At 45.2% G+C, this 23907-nt stretch overlaps 1 protein-coding gene across 3 annotated transcripts; it reads left to right on the forward strand.

Moving 5' to 3' along the window:
- The first annotated feature begins 6648 nt into the window (after positions 1-6648).
- LHX9 (LIM homeobox 9) lies at positions 6649-21797 on the forward strand. 3 transcript variants are annotated; one of them, XM_058842765.1, is made up of 6 exons: positions 6675-6777; positions 7074-7192; positions 8855-9057; positions 9787-10142; positions 15758-15960; positions 17112-21797. In XM_058842765.1, the coding sequence occupies exons 2-6, from the start codon at positions 7076-7078 to the stop codon at positions 17367-17369; spliced, it is 1137 nt and encodes a 378-aa protein (XP_058698748.1). In that variant the 5' UTR covers positions 6675-6777; positions 7074-7075; the 3' UTR covers positions 17370-21797. The 3 variants fall into 3 exon arrangements, with proteins under 3 accessions (XP_058698747.1, XP_058698748.1, XP_058698749.1); XM_058842764.1 differs by having other exon boundaries at positions 6649-7192; positions 17112-19936; XM_058842766.1 differs by lacking the exon at positions 6675-6777 and having other exon boundaries at positions 7019-7192; positions 20430-21797.
- The last annotated feature ends 2110 nt before the right edge of the window (positions 21798-23907 follow it).

Genomic DNA, 23907 nt, shown 5'->3' on the forward strand with positions numbered 1-23907 from the left:
ACGCTCGGACCCCCACCCGCCGGTGCGCACCCCGGCGGGGAGCCGAGCCCGCCCTGCTTCCTCCGCTCGCCGCCGGGGCTCCGCTGACAAACTCCAAGGAGGATCATTAGCATCCCTTGCTTTTTTTTTTTTTTTTTTTTTTTAATAGATTACCAAGCTGAGCACGTAGACCTGAGGGTCACATGGCTCAGGGGAGAAGGACAGAAACTGTCGCAGGAGTTAAGAGGAGCGGGCAAACAAAGCCAAAGCGAGAAGTCATCTCGTGTGGCTGTTGCAGAAACAGCTCCCCGGCCACCAGGGTCCTCGCAGCGAGCTCCTTTCTGCGAGAGCCGCTCCGCCGGGGCCGCAGCCCCTCCGCAGCCCGGCCGGGAGCCGGCTCCTGCCTCCCCGACGGCTCCCCGCTTCCCCCTGGGAGGGAGTACGAGAAATGACTCCCGACCCTATATTCTTCTATTGTTTAGAGCCGGTGGATCAATTGTCATCAGTAGTGTCACCTAAGAAGCAATGATTCCGATTCATCTTGGCATCTGATTTTATTCTAATGGGTTAAATTGGGTTCACTTTTACAATTATCCCAGGTTTGACTGCGTAGTATTGCATGACAACTCACAGTTTCATCGTGTTTGGCAAAGCGAGGTTGCTCCATGAATCCATATATCATATCACATCAGATCAGGCTGAAGTTTGCTGTTTAGCGACTCCATTTGAGAGGCTTTTTATGAAAGTGGGAAGGGTTGATGCAGTCCATGGCTGGTTCAGTGCGATTTGAAAAAAAAATGTGGAGAGACGGCAACAACTCGGGGTTTGCTGCTCAGCTGTGAATAAGCACACAACGAAAAAAACGACATGATGGGGAAACGCTCAGCTCGCTACAATATTTTTAACAGCCTCTCAGTCCTCGCCTTTTTTTAATTTCCTAATATGTTCTTTGCTTTATTAGTTTTATTTACAACCAGCTCCCCATTAACACCTCACCTGATTACTGAGGAGCTGAGACAGCTAATCAAGGAAATCCAGCAAACCAGCCAAAACGAGAGGTAGGATTTTTTAAATTTTTTTTTCTTTCTATTCAGCCCTCTTCTTTATTTATTTATTTTGTTTTCGGAAATATTTCGAAACGAACAGAAAATAAAAGGCAGGTATCAGTGTATATTGGCGAAAGGTCAGAGGTTAGAAATTCACGTCAGCTCTGTATCAAGGCTATGCAGAGGGCGGGAAGAGAGAGGGAGAGAAGGGAGAAAAAAAAATCTTTCCACCAAGCAGCTTGTTTATTTTAATTAACATAGGGATCCTCTGCTAGGAGCAAGGAACAACCTCCATCTACTGGCTAGATCATTGCGTCTCTTCTCCATTCAAAACCCATCCCTCATCACTCATTAAGGAGGGTACAATTTTGGAAGAAGCTTCTAAGGTCTCAAGGTAAGCTTCTGCATGAGTCTTTGCTAGCAATGCAGCTATTTGGACCTTACGGATGTAATTTGCAGGGTGTTTCTTTGGCGTCGTAGTGTTGATTGTTTGGTTGGGATTTTTTTTAACAACACAGAACAGTACTTTCCCCAGGTGTATTCGCAAATAACATTTCATGAATCTATGTTTTAATCTAGAAAAATAACTCAGCTTGGGAAGACTGAGCCTTTCAGCTCAATTAAAAAAAAAAAAAGTCCCTTCTTTTTTGTTTCTTTTAGCTTTTTCTTTTTTTTAATAGAGTAGTTCCATTCACCTGTCTGTAATTCAGTCTGTAAGGGAGTCCTTTTCAAAAGCAGCAAAATATGATCATTTCCAATGGCTTAATTACAAGCGGAGTGCAAATACGATTACAGTTAATCCCAGACAACTATGGAGCTGACAGTGCTGAGGTCCTGGGCGGTGAACAGTTTAATGTTAGACAATAATCTGCCTCTCCTGCTTTCTTCTGGATGTGTGATCACTTGTTCGTGGTCACAGCGCTTGGCTATGGAGATATGTGTTTGGGATTACTATGCAAAGCACCTAGTTGTTTCTTATTTAAATATCACCTCCCTAAGCAAATGGATACGTGTCTTAATTGACATGTTTTCAGCTTACCGGGAGGTACAAGCATATTGGAAGTTTGGGGGGTTTTAATCCGGTGCCGGTTCCGGTTAAAGACAGCCTGCGCTTGTGCCCCTCGCACCGCAAGCGCCGCGCAGCCTGGAAGGGGAGGAGAGCGGCTGGTGCCCGAGTCTGCCTGCCATGCACTGGCTTTAACATGGATGCTCTAACACAGTCATCCGAAAGTTGCGTTATGGTACACTCGAAAGGACTCAGGGGAGGAGAAAGATGGTGATGGTAAAATACGTTATATCTGACTCCGAAGTGGAATTTTAAATAATGTCGGGCTTTAAAAAGAAAAAAAAAATTAAAAAAAATAAAAATTGAGATAAAATAAACTGCAACCTATTTGAATACTGAAAACTATATTAGCTACATTTGGTGACACCACCAAGAGATGCAATTCTATTCAGATTTCCCTTCTTTGTGTCTAGATTGGTTGCAGTGTCCGTGTACTTTACAAAGATATGAGATTGATCATTAATAACACTGTATTCCACCACAAGCTCCTAGAGCAGAAAATAGCGTTAGGATATAAAAATAGACCTGGCTTTAACCACCCGACTCGCAGGCAACAGGATCGTAATCCTGTTGTTGTTATTACTACGCGCTTTAAATTTCTGGAAATGATTAAACTGGAAGCGTCTTGAGAAGTCCAGGTGCTGACGGGGAGGGTGTGAAGCTCTGGTGCCCTGCGGGGCGGGAGGCGGCCGGCCCGGGCAGTGCCCTGCGCCTGCAGCCGGACACGCCGCGGCCTCAAATGCGGCAGGCGAAATCCAAACCATTTCTCCTCAAAGAACACCTCCTCCTCCCCACCCCCACCCCCCGCCTGAACACCCTCCCCTTTCTCCTAATTACTGTTGGTCAATTATTAATTTGCATATAGACTTTGTCCTAAATCCTCCGAACTAAACGCAAGATCGTTCACGCTGTGATAGGCTTTAGCCCGTAGCCCGTGGCCAGGGAGAGCGCGGGCTCCGTGGCAGAGCGGATCCCAGTGACCGCACGCTGAAATCTTCCCAGGGCACACGCTAATTGCGAAGGTGGAAGGGGCTCCAGGCAGCGCCGCGGAGCTGCGGGCAGGGGCTGCAGCCGGTCCAGCGGGATGTCCGCGGGAGTTCTCCAGCCCTGCGTGTGCAGGCAAACGCTGTACCTGCGGAAATCTCCACAGCCATGTATCCCTCATCCTCCCCCTCAACCCCCCATTAGCTTGGGGACTTCGAGTAGAGCCTTACAGAAAGGAAAAGACAGAGACCGCCTGTCATGTTACTAAAATATTCTGAATATTGCACATCAGATATTCTTCACCAAATGCTACGGCAAAGGAGCTAAAAGCGCGCTGCAATGAGAAACTGTCCTTCACAGGCAAAGTGCTAATGCCGATGGATTCATGAGGGACAGGCTGGTAGATTTGGATTTTAGGTTCCCTGTCGTGTTCTTTGTGAGCTTTTCTATCCACACACACACACACACACCCCCTCCAAGCAAACCGGCAAAACTGTTCGGAATCCCTCGTGCTATAATGGCAACCTCTCTCTACCAGCCTGCCTTGGAGCAGCGGAGCTCCAGTTCACAGCGAGGAATGAGATCTCAGGAACATTGAAATAGATTTACCTTGATCTCCTACAGGCCTTTTGGAAACGGAGAAGTCACGTTTGATGCTAGCAACAAACTTTTAGTGTCCCTTTAGGTAAGAAGTGGTCTGCCAGCATTAGGATGTTAATCAGAAAACGCCTTGGAAACCCCTGGCCTCCTTTACGGGAGCAGCAGTAGCTAGTAGCGTATCCTTAACCGTACCTGATGGAGCAGAAAGAAAGGACCCTCTAATTAATTAAGTGTGTCCAACCGGAGGAGACTCAGTCATTTCTGAGTTTTGTTATGAGTCTGCCCAATTACTCCTAACGGCGCCGTCGAGCTAAGGTAGAGACGGGAATTTAGCAAGCAATATTTTCCGTGTCTCTGCCTTGGACCGATGCTTTGACGCCGCACCTGCAGAGCGTTTCTGTGAACCCGAGACAGCAAAGGCGAGATATGCGGGTGGAGAGGGCAGCGGTGCCCGCACCCGGGGCACCCGAGCTGGCGGCACAATCTGCTCGGGAGGCACAGGATCCCCACTTTAGCTCCCGAGGGAACTGGGCCCAGAGGCAGCCGGGGGCTTCCCCCAGACCCCTCCTCTCCCCGCTCCCGGCGGGCACGATGAATTTGAAGGTGCTCAGCCCGGCAGGGACACGGTCACAGCGGGACGGCGGCGGAGCTTCCAAGAAGGGTCTGCGGGGCCGGCCCGGGCGGGCGGGGCTCGGCGAGGGTCCTGCCTGGCACACGCCGGGCTATCTTCGGCAGCCCGAGCGCCACGGGAAATGCAGACCACTTCCAGAAGAGCACATGCAACACGAAACAGGGGCAGGGTGAGTTACCGTAACAACAGAACTGGAGGGAACTACAGAAAAATTTCTTTCGAATGGAAAAACACCCAGAACAAACCCTGAACGTGCCTGTAGAGTGCAAAGACTATATTGCTACGATTAGAAATAAGCTCGTCTCTAAGGGAGATATTTTGACCTCTGTCGACAGCCACCGCTGCGATTCCCTGAGCCAGGCGGGCGCACGCCGGCGGTGCCTGCCGGTGCCTGCCGGTGCCTGCCAGGCGCAGGGCGAGCGGGGCGATTCCTCCCGCACAGGGGTTCGCAGCGCCGCCCTTCCCCTTCCCCTTCCCCTTCCCCTTCCCCTTCCCCTTCCCCTTCCCCTTCCCCTTCCCCTTCCCCTTCCCCTTCCCCTTCCCCTTCCCCTTCCCCTTCCCCTTCCCCTTCCCCTTCCCCTTCCCCTTCCCCTTCCCCTTCCCCTTCCCCTTCCCCTTCCCCTTCCCCGCCTGCCCCTTGCCCTGCCCTGCCCTGCCCTCCTCTCGGGCCGCTCGACAAAGCCTCCGGCCCCGCAGCCGGGCTGGCCCGGGCCAGGCAGCCCCGCGGGGCTGGGGCCGAGAGGGAAGCACCTCCGCCCTTCTTTCTCCCCGAGCAGCCGGGGCGTCGCGGAGCGGCGACGGGAAGGAGGGGGTGGAGGAGGATTGGGGATCCCGAGCGAACAGCTCCCGTATCCCGGACTGAATCACCTTGTTTATTTTTCCTGATGTCTTATTGTGCTAATTGACTTGTTTTCTCCAAGGAAAGCCTATCTTCTCCTCCTCCTTCCCCACAAAGATTTTTTTTTTTTTTTTTTTTTCCCCATTCCGGGAGTTCTCTGCAGAAGATTACGGCTTCTGGAGGGATCTGCCCTTTTTAAGGGAGATTCCCTCAGCCCTTTTTGAGTCTCGTTGGTTTTATAGCTATTACTCTCTTATTAAAACACACACATATATACAACACATTGATTTCCATCCAAAAGGGCTAATTACATTACTTACAGTAAATAGCAGCCCTGCTGTCCAGGGTCTAGTGTGCCAACAGAGAAAAAAAATCCCGGCTTATTTCACTTGATTGACTTCATCTTTGTGTGAAATTGTGTTTTATGAGCTGTATTCTGGCACTCGGAGGAATGTAACAACATTCAATCTGCAAATAACATTAATTTTAGCTACTTAGGGGGAAAGAGAGGGGAGGAAACTGGCTGCCTGAATCTTGGGTTACATGGAAGAGGTGACTCGAGGAGCCCCTGAGGATGTCTCTGGGATGCTTTGGAAAGGAAGTGAGGGCTGGGGTACTTCTTTCACTAGTCGCGCTAGGGTTTGGTGTGGAGTGTCCCCCAGGGAGCAGGGAGTGCAGGACTGCCGCCAGGAAGATCCTTCAGTAGGGATCGAGGTGTCAGGAAACAGCCAGCAGCTGTTTCAGGGAAAGGCAAGGAAGAGTGGTGTGAAAAGTAAGTAGGAAATCGGGGAGAGGAGGGGAGGGAAAGCAGACAGAGAGATTAGCCAGGAAGGAATGAATCGCCCGGTCCCCTGCACACAGTGATCTCTCGCAGTCCCGGCTGGGGAGCGGGCGAGGGGAGAGAACCCCGCCAGGGCGACCCCGGCCGGCCGGGGCTGTCCCGCAGAGGGGCCTCATCCTGCTGCGGGTACCGGCGGGGGCTCCGCGGGGCAGCAGGGCGGACAGCGTCCCGGGAAGCGCTCCAACTGCCCGGGCCGCCCCTGCCTCCGCGGCTCCCCCCGCCTCAGCGCCCCTCCGCTCCGGCCCGCCTCAGCTGCCCCGCACCGGGGCTCCTTTTCCTTCTCCCGTTCCCGCGGCGGAGCCAGACACGGCGGGGCCAGCCCGAGCGGCCGCCGAACGGAGGCTCCCGCTGAGCGGCCCGGGGGGAGCGGGGCCCCCGGTGGGGAGAGAGCGGCCCCGGGCCACCCTGCCCCTCGCCAGGCGCCGTCCCCGCCAACTCCTGGGACTCCGTATTTGGGGGAGGTAATAAATCCCACCCCACCCACAGCCCCGACCGTAATGTTTGTCACTGCTTGCCCATCACTAGGGGTTGAGAGGAGTATGACAGGTCTTTGTTGTCTGAATAAAAATCAGTGGCAGCTCAAGGGAGAGAACTCCTCCTACTAAATTATCAAAAATGGGCTGGCTTTAGTCCCTTAACAAATTGGACAGAGCTCCGGAAAGCAGCAGTCCCAAATCCAACCTACAGGCACTGGGAACTTTAAAGCAACCAGGGACTGCTGAAAATAGCACTTCTTTTTGCTTTCTTTGTATTCAAAACTATATCCTTTCCCGACTGATTCTACTGCCCCAGGTCCAAGTCTCTCCAGTCAGAAGCCCCAGCTCTCCAGAACAGTAACAGATCCTTTAGCTCTTTATTATTTTATTTTTAAAACTAATTATTATTACATTTTCTCCCCCTTGTTTGTTTTCTGCACATTTTCAGGAAGCCCTCAGTGCTTGCGCAAATAGAAGCTCCTATTGCAACCTCCTTCCCTGCGCTGTGCACCTCGGTGTAAACATTTTGGATGATCTAAAGACTCTGGGGTCTGTATATGGAAATAGTGGGGTGCAGAGCAGAAGAAAATACTTGTCCTTTCCGTCCCCCAGCCATGCTTTTCCACGGGATCTCCGGAGGCCACATCCAAGGAATCATGGAGGAGATGGAGAGGCGATCCAAGACCGAGTCCCGCCTGGCCAAAGGGGGACAGATGAATGGCCGAGACACGGTAAGAACAGAGCTGGCGCTCTTTGCAGGGGAATCCCTGCAAGCATGGACCCGCATCGGGATAGACCCTGACTTTGGGGAAAGGAAAGACGCTGCTTCCCTCTGTCCCTTCCCTTCACCCCTTGCTTGTGGAACCCCTTCCGAGGCTCCCTGTAAACCCACCCGTAACTCTGGGTGCTGTGCTGGCCAGGCTCGGTTATACATTTGTCTAGTCCACGTCGCTGCGTGTGCTCTCTGGAGCGACGGGGAAACTGTTCTAAATCGTATCAGGGACGGGGTTTCAGCCCTTGCGGCGGAGCAGCCTTTTACCCCTGTTCGGCTGCCTGCGGCCGCTCTGCCCCTGCGAGCAGGGCTGCAGCTGGAGCTCCCGAGGTGTGCTTTACTTTTATTCTGCACTTCTGGCGCCTCCTAAATTAAACCTCAGCCGCGACTGCTTACTTTTCGTAACTGTCTTTGGTCTAAAAGTGTGTGATTGATACAGAGGCACCACTCTCTCTGAGTGTTACGCCAGCCGACTACTTTGCTTAGAAAGTAATATCTCCTCTTTCCTTAGTCAAAAGAACCAAATTCTTCAGATATGTACTAAAGGATGGCAGGGAAATCGAGTGTCACGCTTGGCTTTGTGCAAAGCGAGATCTCCCTTTCTCCAACTTGTAGGGCTTCCGCCGATCGCGCACAAAGCTCTGCACACGAAATATCGGCCTGGAAAACTGCTTTAAGGCTTTGGTCCTTTATCCCCCTCTCTTAAATAAACTCATTCTTTGTTACATGAGGATTTGCAATGTAAATTTAACTCACCTTTCAATTGCTGAAAAGGAAAGGGGGCGAGGAACACAACTTCAGATTGAAAAATGAATGCGGAGTTGCCACTTTAAAACAGTTGCGACTTTTGAACAAGATGTTTGGGCTTTTTTCCCTGTTACTTTATCAGCAAAATCTGACCCAAGTTTCACGGCCGAGCTTTTGTCTCCGCCGTCCCTCCGTCTCCCTTTGTCCTGAGCGGCACTCCTCGTGGGGAGAAGATCAATGGGAACTCAAAAAAGTTTACTGACAAAAAGATGCTGGTTTGAGCCTGTGCCACCTTTCCACCCACGTCCCTGGCCGGGCTTGTGAGCGTTCACACTCACTGCTTTTTACACCATCCACCTGTCCCCTTTCTCTCACTCCTATTTTAAAAGGCCTGTATTTCTTTAGAGATGTGGTTGCGGGTCGTTTAAATACGGGTGAAAAATGTGCCACAGAATGAGTACAAGCCTGAACCCTCTGCCAGAAACTTTAGGAACCAGTATTTTCCTACTAAAAATGCTATTTCTGTGAAGTGCTTTGAGATTAAAATGCTAAAAAAGAAAAAGGGGGAAACCTCAGACTGTAAGTTCAGAACCTCAGAAAAGAATGGGCTCTGCTTTTCTTACTGCGGCCTAATCCGTTGCTTTCACGTATTGAAATGACATGAGATCGTTAGGAGAGGTTTACTGTGAATCACAGTAAAGGCAGGGATGGTCCCGGTCCCTCCTTAAACTTCCCACCGGGAGCCAGGAGCTTGGTTCCAGAGAGCCGTGCCTTTGTACGAGCCCTGGACCCTGCGCAGGGCCCGTCCCCAGCCCGGCCTGCCTGCCTGTCTTTCTGCCCCTGTCTCATCCCTTGTGGTGTGGTTGTTTTGCAGAACATGCCCCCCATGAGCCCCGAGAAGCCTGCTTTGTGTGCTGGTTGTGGAGGGAAGATCTCAGACAGATATTACCTGCTGGCTGTTGACAAACAATGGCACCTCAGGTGTCTTAAGTGCTGTGAATGTAAACTGGCTTTGGAGTCAGAACTCACCTGCTTTGCCAAGGACGGCAGTATTTACTGCAAGGAGGATTACTACAGGTACAGCAATCAGTCCTCATGGGTTCAAAACACGTCCCCTCAAAAGGCACTGTGAACCGAAACGGTCTTTTCTCCACACGGGCTTTCAAAGGTAGCTTTTCGCAGTCAGCGATTCCTTAATCCTTAGTCCCCTCAGAAAAGTCTCACGTTTCAAAACTGAACGGGCCGTCAGGGGACGCGCTGACTGAGCGTGTGTGGCGGTGCACAAACAGGCCAAGGCTCTCCCGCTGCTCCGCGCTTTCCCTCCGTAAAGACCCGACGGAAATTCCCCTCTGCCCTCATCTTGCCGCTTTTCCCGAGGGCCGGAGCCCGGCGGCCCGCCCGGCCCCGCTTGTCCGTGTGTTTCGGCTGTGCCGCCGGCCAGCGCCCCGTGGCTCCTGTCGTGTGGCCAGGAGCGCCAGGAGAGCGGCCCCGCTGAGCCCCGCTCCGGCCCGCCTGGCCCCGTGCCCACGGGCAGCGGCGGGGCCTTCGCCCAGCTCCGCGGAGAACAGCTCAGCTCGGCGGGGAGTGCGAGCCGCTCCCCCGGGACCTCAGGGCCGGCTCCCCGAGGCTGTCCCGACATCAGACGGGCCAGGGGCCACGGCCGGGGCCACGGGCCGTCCTGGGGCCGGGGGCACGACCCTGTCGGGGACAGGCTCCCTCACGTGGCCCGGGAGGGAAGGCGGGAGGCACCGGGGCGAGCTCTGCCTTTGCCGTTCTAGTTGATGCCCACTTCCCTGTTTCCTTCAGAAGGTTCTCCGTGCAGAGATGTGCCCGCTGCCACCTTGGGATCTCAGCCTCTGAAATGGTCATGAGAGCCAGGGAATCGGTTTATCACCTGAGCTGCTTCACCTGCACCACCTGCAACAAGACTCTGACCACGGGCGATCACTTTGGCATGAAGGACAACCTGGTTTACTGCAGGGCCCACTTCGAGTCCCTTTTGCAAGGAGAATACCCCCCTCAGCTGAGCTACACCGAGCTGGCTGCCAAGAGCGGAGGGCTGGCCCTGCCTTACTTCAACGGCACTGGCACGGTCCAGAAGGGGAGGCCCAGGAAAAGAAAGAGCCCTGCCTTGGGAGTGGACATCGTCAGCTACAACTCAGGTGGGAAAACACACGCCGAGTCTGCCTCCCGCTCCCCTGGAAAGAGCGTTCTCAGGGTTCCCCTCAGCCAGGCAGTGCACGACTAACTCGGCCAGGCCAAATCTTGCTTAGCCATTGGAAAATCAAACAAACAGCCCTCTGAGGGTTGGAGCCTTTGCAGGAAAGCTAACAGCAGCCCTCCTCAAAGGCTGTCTTAGCCTATTAATGTCAAACACCCAAACTTAGCCACTTCCCAGGGTAAAGAGAAAACAAAAACAAAAACCAAAACAACCCCCCCCCAAACAAACAAACAACCAACCCACAAAAAAATCCCCAACCCCAAAGCCATATAGCTATTTCTCTGTTGGAATCTCAGAGATACAGTTATTATTTATATTTGATTCGCTAAAAGCATTTCACCACTTAAACCTCAAATGAGGAGTAACCGAATGAATCAGGAAAAATAGAATAAAAATTATAGGATACGGTTTCTACAATGCCAATGTTGTATGTATATAACTCGATTTATATATGGAATTTATAGTGATTAATTCTTCAGGCCGAATAATTCTGTTTTACTGACACATAAATGATCAAACTGTACAAGAGGTCAACGAAGAAATGTTGTTCCCTGTAACTAAACTCTAACAAATGTAATTAGGGAGAATGATTTCTGTTCTCTCAACAGTAGGAAAGGAACAAGTGTTGCCCCGTATTAAATATCCTCTCTAACTCCAGTCACTTGGGTTTATACACCCAAACCGTGTATAAACAGTGCTAGTGGCCAGAGGTAAAGGAGTTTCAGGAATGACCAAGCAGTTGAGGCAGGGTTTCATTAGATGAAAGACGAAAGCAGAAAGGGTAAATACGAATTAGCAAACTCCCGACTCCAAAATTGTTTTAGCGAAACTTAAGCTTCCCACGGACGGTAACAGAGGAAAGAAAGCCGTAGGAAGCAGGAGTGTGTTTCCCCGTGAAGCGTGGAGCCGGCCCGGCAGGGAGCCGGGGGTGCCGGCCCCAGGGCTGCGGACCGCTGGCCCCACCGGGGAGCAGGGAGAGGGATCAGGGCCTCCCCTTCCCACAATCGCGGGTCGGTAACAGTGCATCGCTCTCTGCCCGGAGCTCTCTCCCCTGCACCGAGTTCAACACGCTGCCACTGAGATCCATAAGGAATCTTCCACCGCCCCCCTGCCCTCCCCACCCCTTCCCCAGCACCTCCTCTGGGGCCGCTCGTGAAACGGGCTTTAGCTGGGAACCAGGGAGCTGTGCAAGGCCATTTCATCTCCTCTGATGCGTAGACCTTGGAGCCGGGGTAATCACTGCGCTAATTGTTCCTTGTTAATTGAAGATGACATTGGAATCCCTGGCTACGGAGCGGCTTCCAATCAATCCTGAAAGCTGCTAAAGAAAAGGGAACCTGTAGCGCAGCCAGGATTAATTCAGACCCAGCTTCCAATGGTGGATTTCCCGTGCGCCCGCGCTCTGCTCTGGTCTCTAACCCTGGTCCACACAGCATCACCCGAATCCCCAGGTTCCTAAAGGGAAATATTTCTAGGGACAATTTAGCGTTAACATTAGAATCAGAAGTTATAGTAAGATGAAGAGTTGTAGATAAGATAAAGCTCCCCTTAAACTTCAGATCAGGACTCAAGAGAGACAATATTTGCAAACGGTGACATAATTTTTTGTGTGCTGGTCTTAAAACTTCCCTTCTTTACAACAATGGACCATGTAAGATGTACCACTGATTCCAAATCAGATTAAAAAGCACCACCCATTATGAAAATACAGCCGATTGCATTGAGAACTCATAGAATCCTCCGGACAACGGAAAGAAAAAACAAAACAAATCAACAGACGCTGTGATGCTCTGGACTTAGGCTAGATGGCTAAGAAATCTCTTTTGTTAGGGCCGTGATTTTATGTTTTTACAAGCATTATCTAGCTATGTCCAGAGTAGACACATAGCTAGAGAAAGTTTGTAGCGAAACCGCGCATCCGGTGCAAACAGCTCATTGACCCACTGAGCTCCAGATCCAGGGGGAGGAAAGCGAACCTGGAACAGCAAAGAAATGAATTGCAGTAGATGAAATCGCTTCTTGAGAGAAAAAAGAGCCTCTAATTGGCAGCCACTTCCCTACACACATTTTTCATTCTCTGCCCTGTGACTCAGTAATTGCTCTTGCACGTAATCATTTACAAAGGGCAAGCAGTCCGCAGAAATTCAATGTCGGACGCACGGCGGCCGCTTTCCGAGGGAGCAGCGAGCCCCGGAGCCCGGGCCCGGGGCTGGCGTGCGGGCCGTGTGGCGATGTGCCGCGGGATGGCGAGCACGGTGCCGCGGGATGGCGAGCACGGCCCCGCACACGGCCCCTGCGGCACAGCGCTCCGAGCCCGACACCGCCGCGCTCCGCAGCTCCGCACCCGCGGCTCTCCGGGCACTGCGGCTCTGCTGGGACCCCCCCACTGAGCCGAGTACCTTCCCAAACAGTCCCAGCCGCGGCGTCCACACAATTAACAAGAAGCTATTATGGAAAACGACCCCGAGCTTTAAAAACGAAAGTCCGATGGAGCCAAAAGCTTCACCCAGCTGAGCATGAGCATGTGTGCTTTCACAGCCATCCAGCAGGCCCTGGCTCGGATTGGTGTGCACGTTATGTTTCAGGGGAGCTGAGCCCCGGTCCAGAATGGAAAATCAGACTCTGCTGCAGAATCTACAGCAGTTTTTCTATTCTGTATTTTGTTTGCTAGTTTTATTTCTTTTTCACAGCTCCTCGGTTGTAAAAGTGGAAACACAATAAATAGCTCAAAATGTTATGAGGTAGGAGTCACTCAAACTTGCAAGCTGTCTGGAATTAATGTGAAAAATGGAAGAAACTATTCAAAAGTACTTAAAACATTCAAGGCTTTCTCTTATTACATCTTATATCATATAATTAATATGTATTTTGAGGGAAACTGTTGACTTACACCTTAGAGAATATAGAAATGAGACAGTGAAGATTTCCCTAGGAAAATATTTTACACATCTGTTCCTCAAAGAGCTGCTTACTTTATTTCATTACTTGTGTGTGTGTGTGTGAGAAAAACTATGAAGAGTTCACTTCAAGAATTCTTGGCAATAAGAAGCAAACTGTTTTAGCTGTTTTGAAAGCAAAAATCAAATGACCCTCCAATCCCGCTGCAAAGAAATGAGCAGTGTCTTGCCTGACTTTGTGCTTTCCCTTAGTTCACCAGGAGATAGTGTAAGACTCTGCTCTGTGATGTGGCCAAACCACACAACACTGTGTAAAACAGAGCCCTCCTCTCATTCTCTCTTGAAAATAAAAACCAAAATAAAATAGACCACTGACAAAAAAAAAAAAAAAAAAAAAAAAAAAGGAAAAAGAAAAAGAAAAGGAGTAAAAAAGAGAGCGGAGTATAGCAACAAAGACAATAAGCAGGACAGAGGAGCCTGAGGAAGTTTGTGCTGCTTCTGTAAGCCTGAGTGGCCCAAGGAAAACAACACAAACAAGCAGCTTGCAACTCTGAAGTAAAACCTGAGGACTGAATTCTGGTACTCTGATTTATGTCAGCTCATAAGTTACAGCCCACGCAGTTTGACTAAAGGCAGTGTGATTGCTTGTGAAAAAAAGTAGTAAATACAATCCAAATCTGGTCTGAAATTGTTTTTAAGGCAACTTTCAACTCCTGGTCTTTTCAGAAGTGTCAGCTTACTTTGTTTGAAAGTACAGATATACTTCTTACCAAGACAAGGAGCAAAGCTAGCTATAATTAAATATTCACCTGATTTTCTGTCAAAGTCTTGTCTTACCAGCATCTGTTCATGTTGACTTGTCTTATAATTCAAAAGAGAAAGCACCTTCAAGAAGCTTTTTATTTTCTTGTGGTTTCAAGTTGCTTTGCCTCTGTTTTCAGCACTGCCAACATCAGTGTCTCTGTATTGTGCTCTTTCTCTTCTCTCTCTCAATAATGGAGATCAGCTAGGCTTTGTAAATAATCCAGTAACTATTGGAAAGCAGTTCAAAAATCAAAATGAACAACTAATGACAATCTAATTTACAGATATTCTGAAACATTTTTAATTAGCACTTCTTTAAGTAATATTCTCTGCTATGATGACACCATTAATTTTCTCCTATGTGACTGAACTATACTTATGAGGTCCTAGAAATTGCTAACCCTTTTGTTTAAGCTGAAAGGAAAAACACAGATGCATTTCTTACTTTTCTTTTTGCTAATACTATAATTTCTTTCTCCAATGTGTAGTAATGATGCCACCATCCCCAAAAAGCTGGTACTGTTGTGTACAATTCACACCCATAAAAGTGCAATTTGAAACAAACCTATCTTCATAGACACTCTGAAAATACTGAATCAGGGAAAGCAGAGAAACTTGAAGTTTTGAGTCCCTAGCTGCCTGCTTGTAGAAATGTCCTAAACCAGTACTAAGACCTGCTCCTGACTGGGACTGGGGGACTGGGGCAAGTCTTGATGCAACTGCTTCCTGGATATATTTTACAGATGAAGGACTTCAAGCAGTTCATATAAACTCTCAGGCAGAGTCCAAAAGCATTTATTTTATCAGCAAAAAAACTCAGCTTTCTTGATGAACTGTCATAACAAACTTTTCTGCTGTACATCTCTTTTTATAGGTGCTTGTGATTTGGGGGAAAAGCTCAGGAACATTCAAAATTCTGGTTTGACCTTTACTCTTCTCTCAAGCTAAGAATGTTTCAATGAGTAAGATTTCAAATCTGAATGAGACTTCAAATGACTCTTTGAGTGCCCAAAGCAAAACCATTACCACAGGGAAAATACTTGTTTGAAATAAATGCCAAAGGAGAACTTTCTAAGTCTGCCCTTAGTAGGTACAGGCCTGGGGGACATAGCATGTTATAAGGATAGGAAATGATAAAATTCTGAACCTCTTTTGGTCTCATTAATTAATCACATCTGTACTTTTCCTTCCTTCCTTCCTTCCTTCCTTCCTTCCTTCCTTCCTTCCTTCCTTCCTTCCTTCCTTCCTTCCTTCCTTCCTTCCTTCCTTCCTTCCTTCCTTCCTTCCTTCCTTCCTTCCTTCCTTCCTTCCTTCCTTCCTTCCTTCCTTCCTTCCTTCCTTCCTTCCTTCCTTCCTTCCTTCCTTCCTTCCTTCCTTCCTTCCTTCCTTCCTTCCTTCCTTCCTTCCTTCCTTCCTTCCTTCCTTCCTTCCTTCCTTCCTTCCTTCCTTCCTTCCTTCCTTCCTTCCTTCCTTCCTTCCTTCCTTCCTTCCTTCCTTCCTTCCTTCCTTCCTTCCTTCCTGCCTTCCTGCCTTCCTGCCTTCCTGCCTTCCTTCCTTCCTGCCTGCCTTCCTGCCTGCCTGCCTGCCTTCCTTCCTGCCTTCCTGCCTTCCTGCCTTCCTGCCTGCCTTCCTGCCTTCCTTCCTGCCTTCCTGCCTTCCTGCCTGCCTTCCTGCCTTCCTTCCTGCCTTCCTGCCTTCCTGCCTGCCTTCCTGCCTGCCTTCCTGCCTTCCTGCCTGCCTTCCTGCCTTCCTGCCTTCCTGCCTGCCTTCCTGCCTGCCTTCCTGCCTCCCTCCCTGATTAATTTATCCTGCATGCTGTATGGCCACTAACTGTTCCACTTTGTTTATTCAACAGGTTGTAATGAGAATGAGGCAGATCACCTGGACAGAGACCAGCAGCCTTATCCCCCATCCCAGAAAACAAAGCGCATGCGTACCTCCTTTAAACACCACCAGCTTCGTACCATGAAGTCCTACTTTGCTATCAACCACAATCCAGATGCCAAGGACCTCAAGCAGCTTGCCCAGAAAACAGGCCTAACCAAGAGAGTTCTGCAGGTAAGAAGTCACATCACAGGCTTGACAGAATTTTCCCCTGCTAGTCGTCAGTCTTTCCCTTATGTGTAACTATAGCAATATACATAGAAATACTTTTGCCGGGCGTGTCCCTAGTGGGTGTGCAGAGGGGTATGTGGCAGAAGTGCCAAATGTGTGCCTTACTGCCCCAAGGCAGCCAAACACCAAACTGTTTTATGATTAGCTGCATCCTCACCATGAGGAAAATGTCTTCAGAGTCTACCCACCCAGTAGATATCCTGGGGCTGGTGGACTCTCTGTGGTGACTGCACTAAGGGTAGAGGTGGCAAATGTACTGATTTTATGGGTGAAGCCATTGGGCTCCCCTGAAGGAGTTAATGTGGCCCCTCAGTAAGCACATCCCTGATGTGTTTGAAGCAAGCTTTGACCAATATAATCCTCCAGGACCAGCTGGCTCCCCCTCTCAATGCTTGTTAGACAACTGTTTTCCTTAAGGGCCTGCATAGTCAAAAGGCAGTTCCTTGTGAAGGACAGCCTAGCAAATTATGTTAAAAATCCCTATATGGTCTGTGATAGCTCAGTGAAGGTAAAACGAGGTGTGTATTACATGCAGAGTGCCAAAGAAGGGCAGTGAGTGAGGTAGAAGGAGAATCTATTAGTGGCAATTCCTTGTCTGTGTTACATGTCACCTCAAACACTGTCAGTGAACCTTACAGAACAGAAAGACTAGATGACCCATATCAACAATCTGTAAGACAGAGATGGTGTAATTACCCCTCCTTCCTCTTCAGCCTTTTTAAGTAATCAAGGCAAGCTTTCAGCCTTGGCAAAAATCTGCTCACTCACCCTTTGCCTCAATCTTTATGTGTGTTGACCCCAAAGCTACCCAACCCAAGAAACACTATGTGGCCATCAAGAGAGTTGCTTTCTCTGGGTAAGCGAGCGAGCGGATTTTTCTCGAGGCTGCTCTCTGAGGGCTGTAAGCACCTGCAGCACTGAGCCTGTGCACAGAGAGTCAGAACCACCAGTAGCAAGAAAAGCTATAGAATGACTTAGGTGATGTGCCACACAAAATCAATCATCACAAATGAATTTAAAAAGCAAGAACAAAGACAAAAATAAGCAAAGCAAAACAAGCATCGGTAAAGAAATCCATTGGGATTGGTTTGCAGGTTTGGTTTCAAAACGCAAGAGCCAAATTCAGAAGGAACCTTTTGCGGCAGGAGAATGGGGGTGTCGATAAAGCTGACGGCACCTCGCTCCCGGCACCGCCCTCAGCAGACAGCGGCGCACTCACTCCACCCGGCACTGCGACCACTTTAACAGACCTGACCAATCCCACTATCACTGTAGTGACATCAGTGACCTCTAACTTGGACAGCCACGAATCCGGGAGCCCCTCACAAACTACCTTAACGAACCTTTTCTAACAGTTCCTTTTTTTTTTTTTTTTTTAAATTCTTACTCTTCATTATTATTATTATTATAATTATTATAATTATTATTATTATTTTAAAGCCTTTTAAAAACAAACAAACAAACAAACCCACAAAATATTTGGGAAAATAAACAGCTTGATGTGTAGCATCTGCAGCCACCTGGCAAATGAGTTTGAAGTAATATGTTGCTATAATAAATGAACATTTATTGTTGGTAAATTGTACTCAAATTCTTTAAATTTATCAAATAACTGAAGAGATGGTGATGAATCATTCCAATAAGTGCCTCTTAAAATTGTATGTTACTTATTTCCAGAACCTTGAAAAAAATTGATTGTTACCCCCCCAAAAAACCCCTCAATTCCTCCCTGATAACTAGATAAAAACCATTTTAATTATAGCCAAAAGAATGCTGCTTCAAGATTGTATGTTCACTTAAAGCATTTAAAAACCCCAAATTTAATTTTATTTTCATAATGCATCCAAAAGTTTTGTACAATTTATTTTTTAAACGTGGAAAAATAAATACAAAATGAATTAAACGCATCACAAAACAGTCAGACTGGAAGTACCAGTGCTCTTTCTTAATGCAGTAGTTGCAAGCCTGCTCCTCCCTGAGCACTGATGAGTCTCACTGGGACAGCTAAACACTCCTCTGCCAGTTCTGCACCCAGCTGGGACGTCCTTGGCCACCACTGAAAGCCATGCCTGGATGGAGGACTTGGAGAGAGACCCAGTGATGAGAGCACGTGTGGGTGAGGATGGCAGGACCAGGCCGTTGGGCTCCAAATTTGTGCCTCGCATTAAGGAGGCAAGATGTAGAAAACACCTTCCAGAGTGAGCTCATTCCCATAAGGATGTCATTAAAGTAACAATAGCAGAGTAACAATGCAAGTGGAGAGTCCTACCTCTGAAATGCTGCCTAGGGAGGGGTTTTAATTTTTGTCTGTCAAGCAGCTCTGAATTTTTGCATTTAGAAAAGGTAAAAATTGCAGTTGACTACATGGCTTCGATGCTGTACCTTCAAAGCAGACAAAAGGTTGCCCAGTTACTTTATTGAGCACAAAATTAATTTTCAAGAAGGTGTATGCATGTGTACTATTCAAATGAACTTTTGATAAATCCTACTTTTTTTTTTTTTTCAGGGAAAATGGAAATAAGCAAAATATAATTTATTAAGATGTTTAAGGAAAAGCTTTTCAGTACAATTTATTCATTACTTTATTGAATTTTCTTTAGATGTTTCCTGAGATTGTATCAGACGCTTTGTTTAACACAGGAACTTAAAATCTTTAGTTCATTAATATCTCCAGCATATACTTTAACTTTTTAAAGTTAAAATTTGTATAAAACAAAAAAAATGTTAGCAAAAATCATACAAAACCAGGAATTGGCAGTGAGCAATTTCAAAGCCGATAAACTCAGAAGCCTTGTGGATGCTGATCTAAATACATTTCTTAGTTTACAATAGCAATCTTTCTTTTTTTTTAGTTTTATTTAAGCTAAAAGTCTGAATGGTCTGGGCAGTGGTGAATGTTCATTTGTATCCTTTTATTGTAGTTGAACACCAATTAGATTGTGGAGAGTCTCAGAAACAAAAACGGACAAAAACCAGTCAAGATCTATGTCTTGCTTTTAGTGGATTGTTAAGAATAACTTTGCACATATACCCCACTTTTTAGACACCATCAAATCTCTTTTTGGTGGTCAAAGTGGCTATTTAATATATTTTAAAGGTGTCCTTTTTGGCTGTATAAATGTGTGGTTACATATTGACAGTTCACTGCCCACATTAAAGTGCATTATTGTAATTTTTGCTCAGGGTTTTTAGAAAATTAGCACAGAAAAGTAGCTTATTTTTAAAAAAGATGATGGAAGAGATGTTAACACTGTAATAGAAGAAAGGTGTGTTTGCCATTATATATTTAGCAAGTATGGTTATCATCTTCTATGGATATTGAATCTTGACTTTTCCTATTTCTATTACCTTATGGGCATTTACCACTAACCAGACCAAAAGACCTTGGTAAGGCTGAGATCTTTATTAATACACTTTTACAGGTAAAAATATTGATACTTATAAATTTTGTTCTTTGACAGAACAATATATGGTACTAGAGATCTACTTTATTAAGTAGACTAATTAAAACTCAGTTCTACTATGTGCCTTATGATATACCTTGGGAGTAAGTTTGTGAAAAATCAGGATATATGTGTTGTTTGTTAAATTAACTGTTTTAAGCCCTTTTGACACCTCAATAGTTTTGTACTGTTTTACCTCTTATTTCTGAAACTCTTTTTATGGTGTATCCTGTTAGAGGGGACAAACATGTCATAGAAAGCAGTTGTGCACTCTTTCAGATATAGTTGATAAAACCAATAATCTTATATATTGAGCTTCGTGTTTATAGTACAGTAAGTGGTCTAGCAAAATTGTCCATGTTTCTTTGTTTATTGATAAATGCATTGTATAGAAACTATTTCCCCTAAATATTTATGGACCAAACAATTGTGATATATCTTATTAAATCTGTGTGAATAAACCATTTTGAATCTAAGGAGTTTTATTTCCCATCAGTTTTTTGTTTGGTTTTTTTTTGCGGGGGTAATTTTTGTTTCTTTTTTAAAATTTAAGGTCTACATGTACCCATGTGTCTCTTTGCTTTTATGGTACCTATGAACAATTGGTATTAAACACAGAAACACAGCCTTTTAATTATTTTAAAGTACAGTTCCTTCTTAGGTTTTCAATTTCTTCCTATTCAGTGTATATGCTACTGCTGGTGCAATTTAGATTTAGCCTTTTAACTCATCTTTTGAACATGCAAAGTAATGCCCCACTGATTTGATACTGAAACCCTGTCTTAGTCCTCTTCTAAAAGAGCCAGAAAACTAGGAGCTAAAGTAATTGCATGACAAGTATAACCTAAATAGTATGATGAAATGAATCAAGATTTAATGCTAGGTATATTGAGCACAAAATAGAATTGCAGACCCTGAAAAGCCAGGTTGCTCTGTAGTTTAATAAATTGTCACTATGATTTCTTTCAGGGAGAACAAATCATGGGGCATTACAGCCAAACATCCCGACGTTTGAAAATTCCCTAAAGTATTAAAAGAAGGGGAAAAGTTTGATCGGAAATCCACTGCAGTGAAGACAAAGACAATATTAGGTTATGATAATCATACATTTAAAAATCCATTGAGCCAAAAAATAAAAATAAAAGACTTGATGTAATTTCCTGAATGTTAACAAAACATATGTTATTTTATGGTGTCTAATTAACAGAACTGAAGGCTTCAACAAATTGTGTGGTATCAAACAAATTTAGAGAACCTATGTATAAAACCAGAGCAACCTGGCAGCAATCTACCCAGCCCATATTCAAATAAATCTTTTCTTTTTTTTAAAAAAATCACATTTGTCAAGCACAAATACTTGTAAAATAAAATCTGAGTGCATTCATTCCACTTGCTTGCTAATGTGTACTAGTCATATCTGTTAAATGGATTTTTGTAAATTCAAGGAGAACCTTTCACTCATCTGAGATAATAGGAATCAGAACCCAGTAACTTTAGTACTATTATTTCCCAATTAATTTTTTTAAAATGAGACAACTCTGCATGCACTTTTCCATCTGTCACATATAGTGTACATTTCTGTATGATGAATTTCTCTTTGATGTTTCTTGTATAATACCTTTCATTAATAAACATTTTATTTGATGCAAACATAGTTAACTTTATGTAAACACATAGCTAATTGTTCCAACTAATTTAAACTTTTCTTTTGAAAGGAAGCAGTACAGTGCATTTCCAATATGTTATATACATATATATATCTAAAATCAAAAAGAATGAGGTAGCAATACTATTGCACAGTGTAAAATTATTTCCTTTGGTGTTAATTTTTTGACTTGTATAAAATGGACTTGTTTTAAAAAGAAATTCCCATCAGCATCAAGAATAAAACAATCCCCAAACTCTTCATCAATATAAGAAAACATGAGCAGTACAGTGTGTACTTTAACAGTGACTTCAGAGTATAAGGATATAATTTGTGGGTCCCTGACCTGCTTACATAGTCACTATGCAATGAGCAAGTTTGCTACATAAAGTTGATCCTAAGATTCCCAGTCCAAATCACAGATGATTATTACAAGAAAACAAGCAAGTGTAACAATAACCAACTCTTAGTAATGAGGTTTTGTAACTGTTAAGCAACTATTTGCAGAAAGATTTTTTAAAATATATTCCTATTTAGCTGTATCGCCAAAGCATATGTTAAACAAATTAACATATAAAAGACTTGCCAGAAAATCTTTCATTAAGATGACATTTTTATTATATACTAATGAACCCTATGTAAACAATGTAACTTTTATGAATGATGGACATTAAATATTTCACTTACGTGTATCCTCAGAATTTTGCATGTTTTCTTAAACCTTTCCAGTTTCAGAATTCTAAAAAGAAAACCATAAAAGTATTAACAACATAGCACAAAGTTATGTACAGGTTACTGCAGCAATCTCTGGAAACCGGTAACTAAGAGTGTTCTAATGGCAATAAAAGGTATCATTTATTGGTGGTAATTATGGGAAGGATTGTTTAAACAACAGTTTTATAGTATGTTGTAAAGTTCTATTGAAAAAGGTTAGCATGGTGTACTTAATTCAAATCAGCTTGATCAGAAATTTAAGTATATTGTGAAATTCTTAAGCTGAGCCTTATGTGTATTACTGCAGAAAGTAAGTAAATGTAGGAAAGCGATTATTCGTGTCACAGCCACAATGTGGTTTCCTCCTGTTGTCCTTAGGAAAATATTACAACCATTAATTATTCCAATCAGTAGAGAACTTGGTGGTGCTTAGGACCAAGAAAAAAACCTATGCATTATAATTTTTCTTTTGTAAATCACTGCATTCTTCAATGGGTTGGTTTTCTTCTCCCCCAATTTAACACTTAGCAGAGATACTTCTAGTCTTGTCCATGTGCTGCATTTTTCACTTAATTTCAGTTAGAAAAATAAATTAATTAAATAATCCTGCTGAAATACTGGCAAAATCTAGAATAAAACCAGGACAATTTTATTCCTCTGTCTGATTAGAGATATTAAGATTTGATTTTTCTTAAGAACACTTAGCTTTGTTTGGAGACAGTCCTGTACACAGTGCTCTGACTGACCTGACAAGTGGCATTAGACAATCCAAATTTTTTCAAAAATACAGAATTTTCTCCTGCATTAAGAAAGCAAACATGTTGAAAGGGCAGCATTATCTGAGAAAGGAAAAAAGGAAACATTTCAGACAAGGCTTGAGAGAAAGCAAGACAAAGGTAGGTTTATTGTCCTGAGTGAGAAATGTCTTGGGGGTCTTTCTAGCGGATACATATCCATGTCTAGACACAGCAGTTCTTTGCTGTCCTGGTCTTGAAAAAGAAGTCAAATTGTGCAGTCCTAGAACATCTCCCTCAGAATTATTCACCAGAAAAATGGCTCTCAGGACCAGGTCAAGTGACAGAAGGATGACACCGCAACCCACTGCAATTGGTGAAACGTCCCCTCTCCGATTCCGTGGGCTTTGAGCCAGGAGCTGAATGAACATGGAAATTAAATTACACTCTTGTCTCTAAAGAAAGCATAACCTTCAGAATGAGACAGAATATATAGGACAGCAATGCTGCTCTGTGCTTTGGACTTCATCCTTCAGAGCTGCTAATCCAAGCACCTGGCACATGCATTAAACTGACTTCAAAATATTTCTTCCTCCTTCAACCAAATGCAGGACACAAATTATACTATTGGAATTTCCAGAAGGTACTACAGTGTCAGAGACTTTATTCAGTTATTCTGCAATGCTGAACAATTCTTTTGCGCTTCTCACTTGACACAGACTTATCTCGACACACACCTATACACATATCCTTGTCTTGTCTTCAGATAACCAGTACTTTCATATTTATTTAAGTCATTCAAACCTACACGAAGCAACTCTCTTTGCTTCCACATTCTAGGAAAGGCAGTTGTCATAATTTTTGTTCTGATGCTCCTTTACCGTAAAACATTTTTCTGGAGTGGGTTTAATGTTAGAAGTTTGTACATGTATGTGGTCTATTTTTTTTTCTTTACATAGCTTTGAACAAAAAAATCCCCACTGCAGTGCTTGATGCATCTAAATGTACAGATTATTTTGCCAGCTTTCCTTGAAATATCTAGAGAAACAAATCTATGGTAATCACTGAATTCCTGGCTTGCATGTAACTGTAAGGTGTTCCCCTGTGCAGATTGATTTTATCACAATAAACAATATAAAATACAGACAATTATAATTTCATTATAAATTTAACTAATATGATTAATATTAGAAATGATAGGATTTTTTAGCTGGCTCAAGAGTGCCTCTGTTTTTGGAAATGGGACTGTGAAAAAGCATCCTTTGAAATTTCTGGTAATTGGTACTGCTAGGAACAGAGGGCTAGACTGAAGGTTAGCTCCAGCTTGACAAAAATCAGTGTTATTTTCCAGTTT

The sequence above is a fragment of the Poecile atricapillus genome, chromosome 7, assembly GCF_030490865.1.
Source record: "Poecile atricapillus isolate bPoeAtr1 chromosome 7, bPoeAtr1.hap1, whole genome shotgun sequence".
NCBI classification, from domain to species: domain Eukaryota; kingdom Metazoa; phylum Chordata; class Aves; order Passeriformes; family Paridae; genus Poecile; species Poecile atricapillus.

Excerpts from the sequence above, each read along its gene's own strand:
- LHX9 (XM_058842764.1), top strand. The coding sequence starts at position 7,019 with ATGGAAATAGTGGGGTGCAGAGCAGAAGAAAATACTTGTCCTTTCCGT. Across the intron at positions 9,058-9,786 it reads TGCAAGGAGGATTACTACAG|AAGGTTCTCCGTGCAGAGAT; the intron begins GTACAGCAATCA and ends TGTTTCCTTCAG. Across the intron at positions 15,961-17,111 it reads TAACCAAGAGAGTTCTGCAG|GTTTGGTTTCAAAACGCAAG; the intron begins GTAAGAAGTCAC and ends ATTGGTTTGCAG.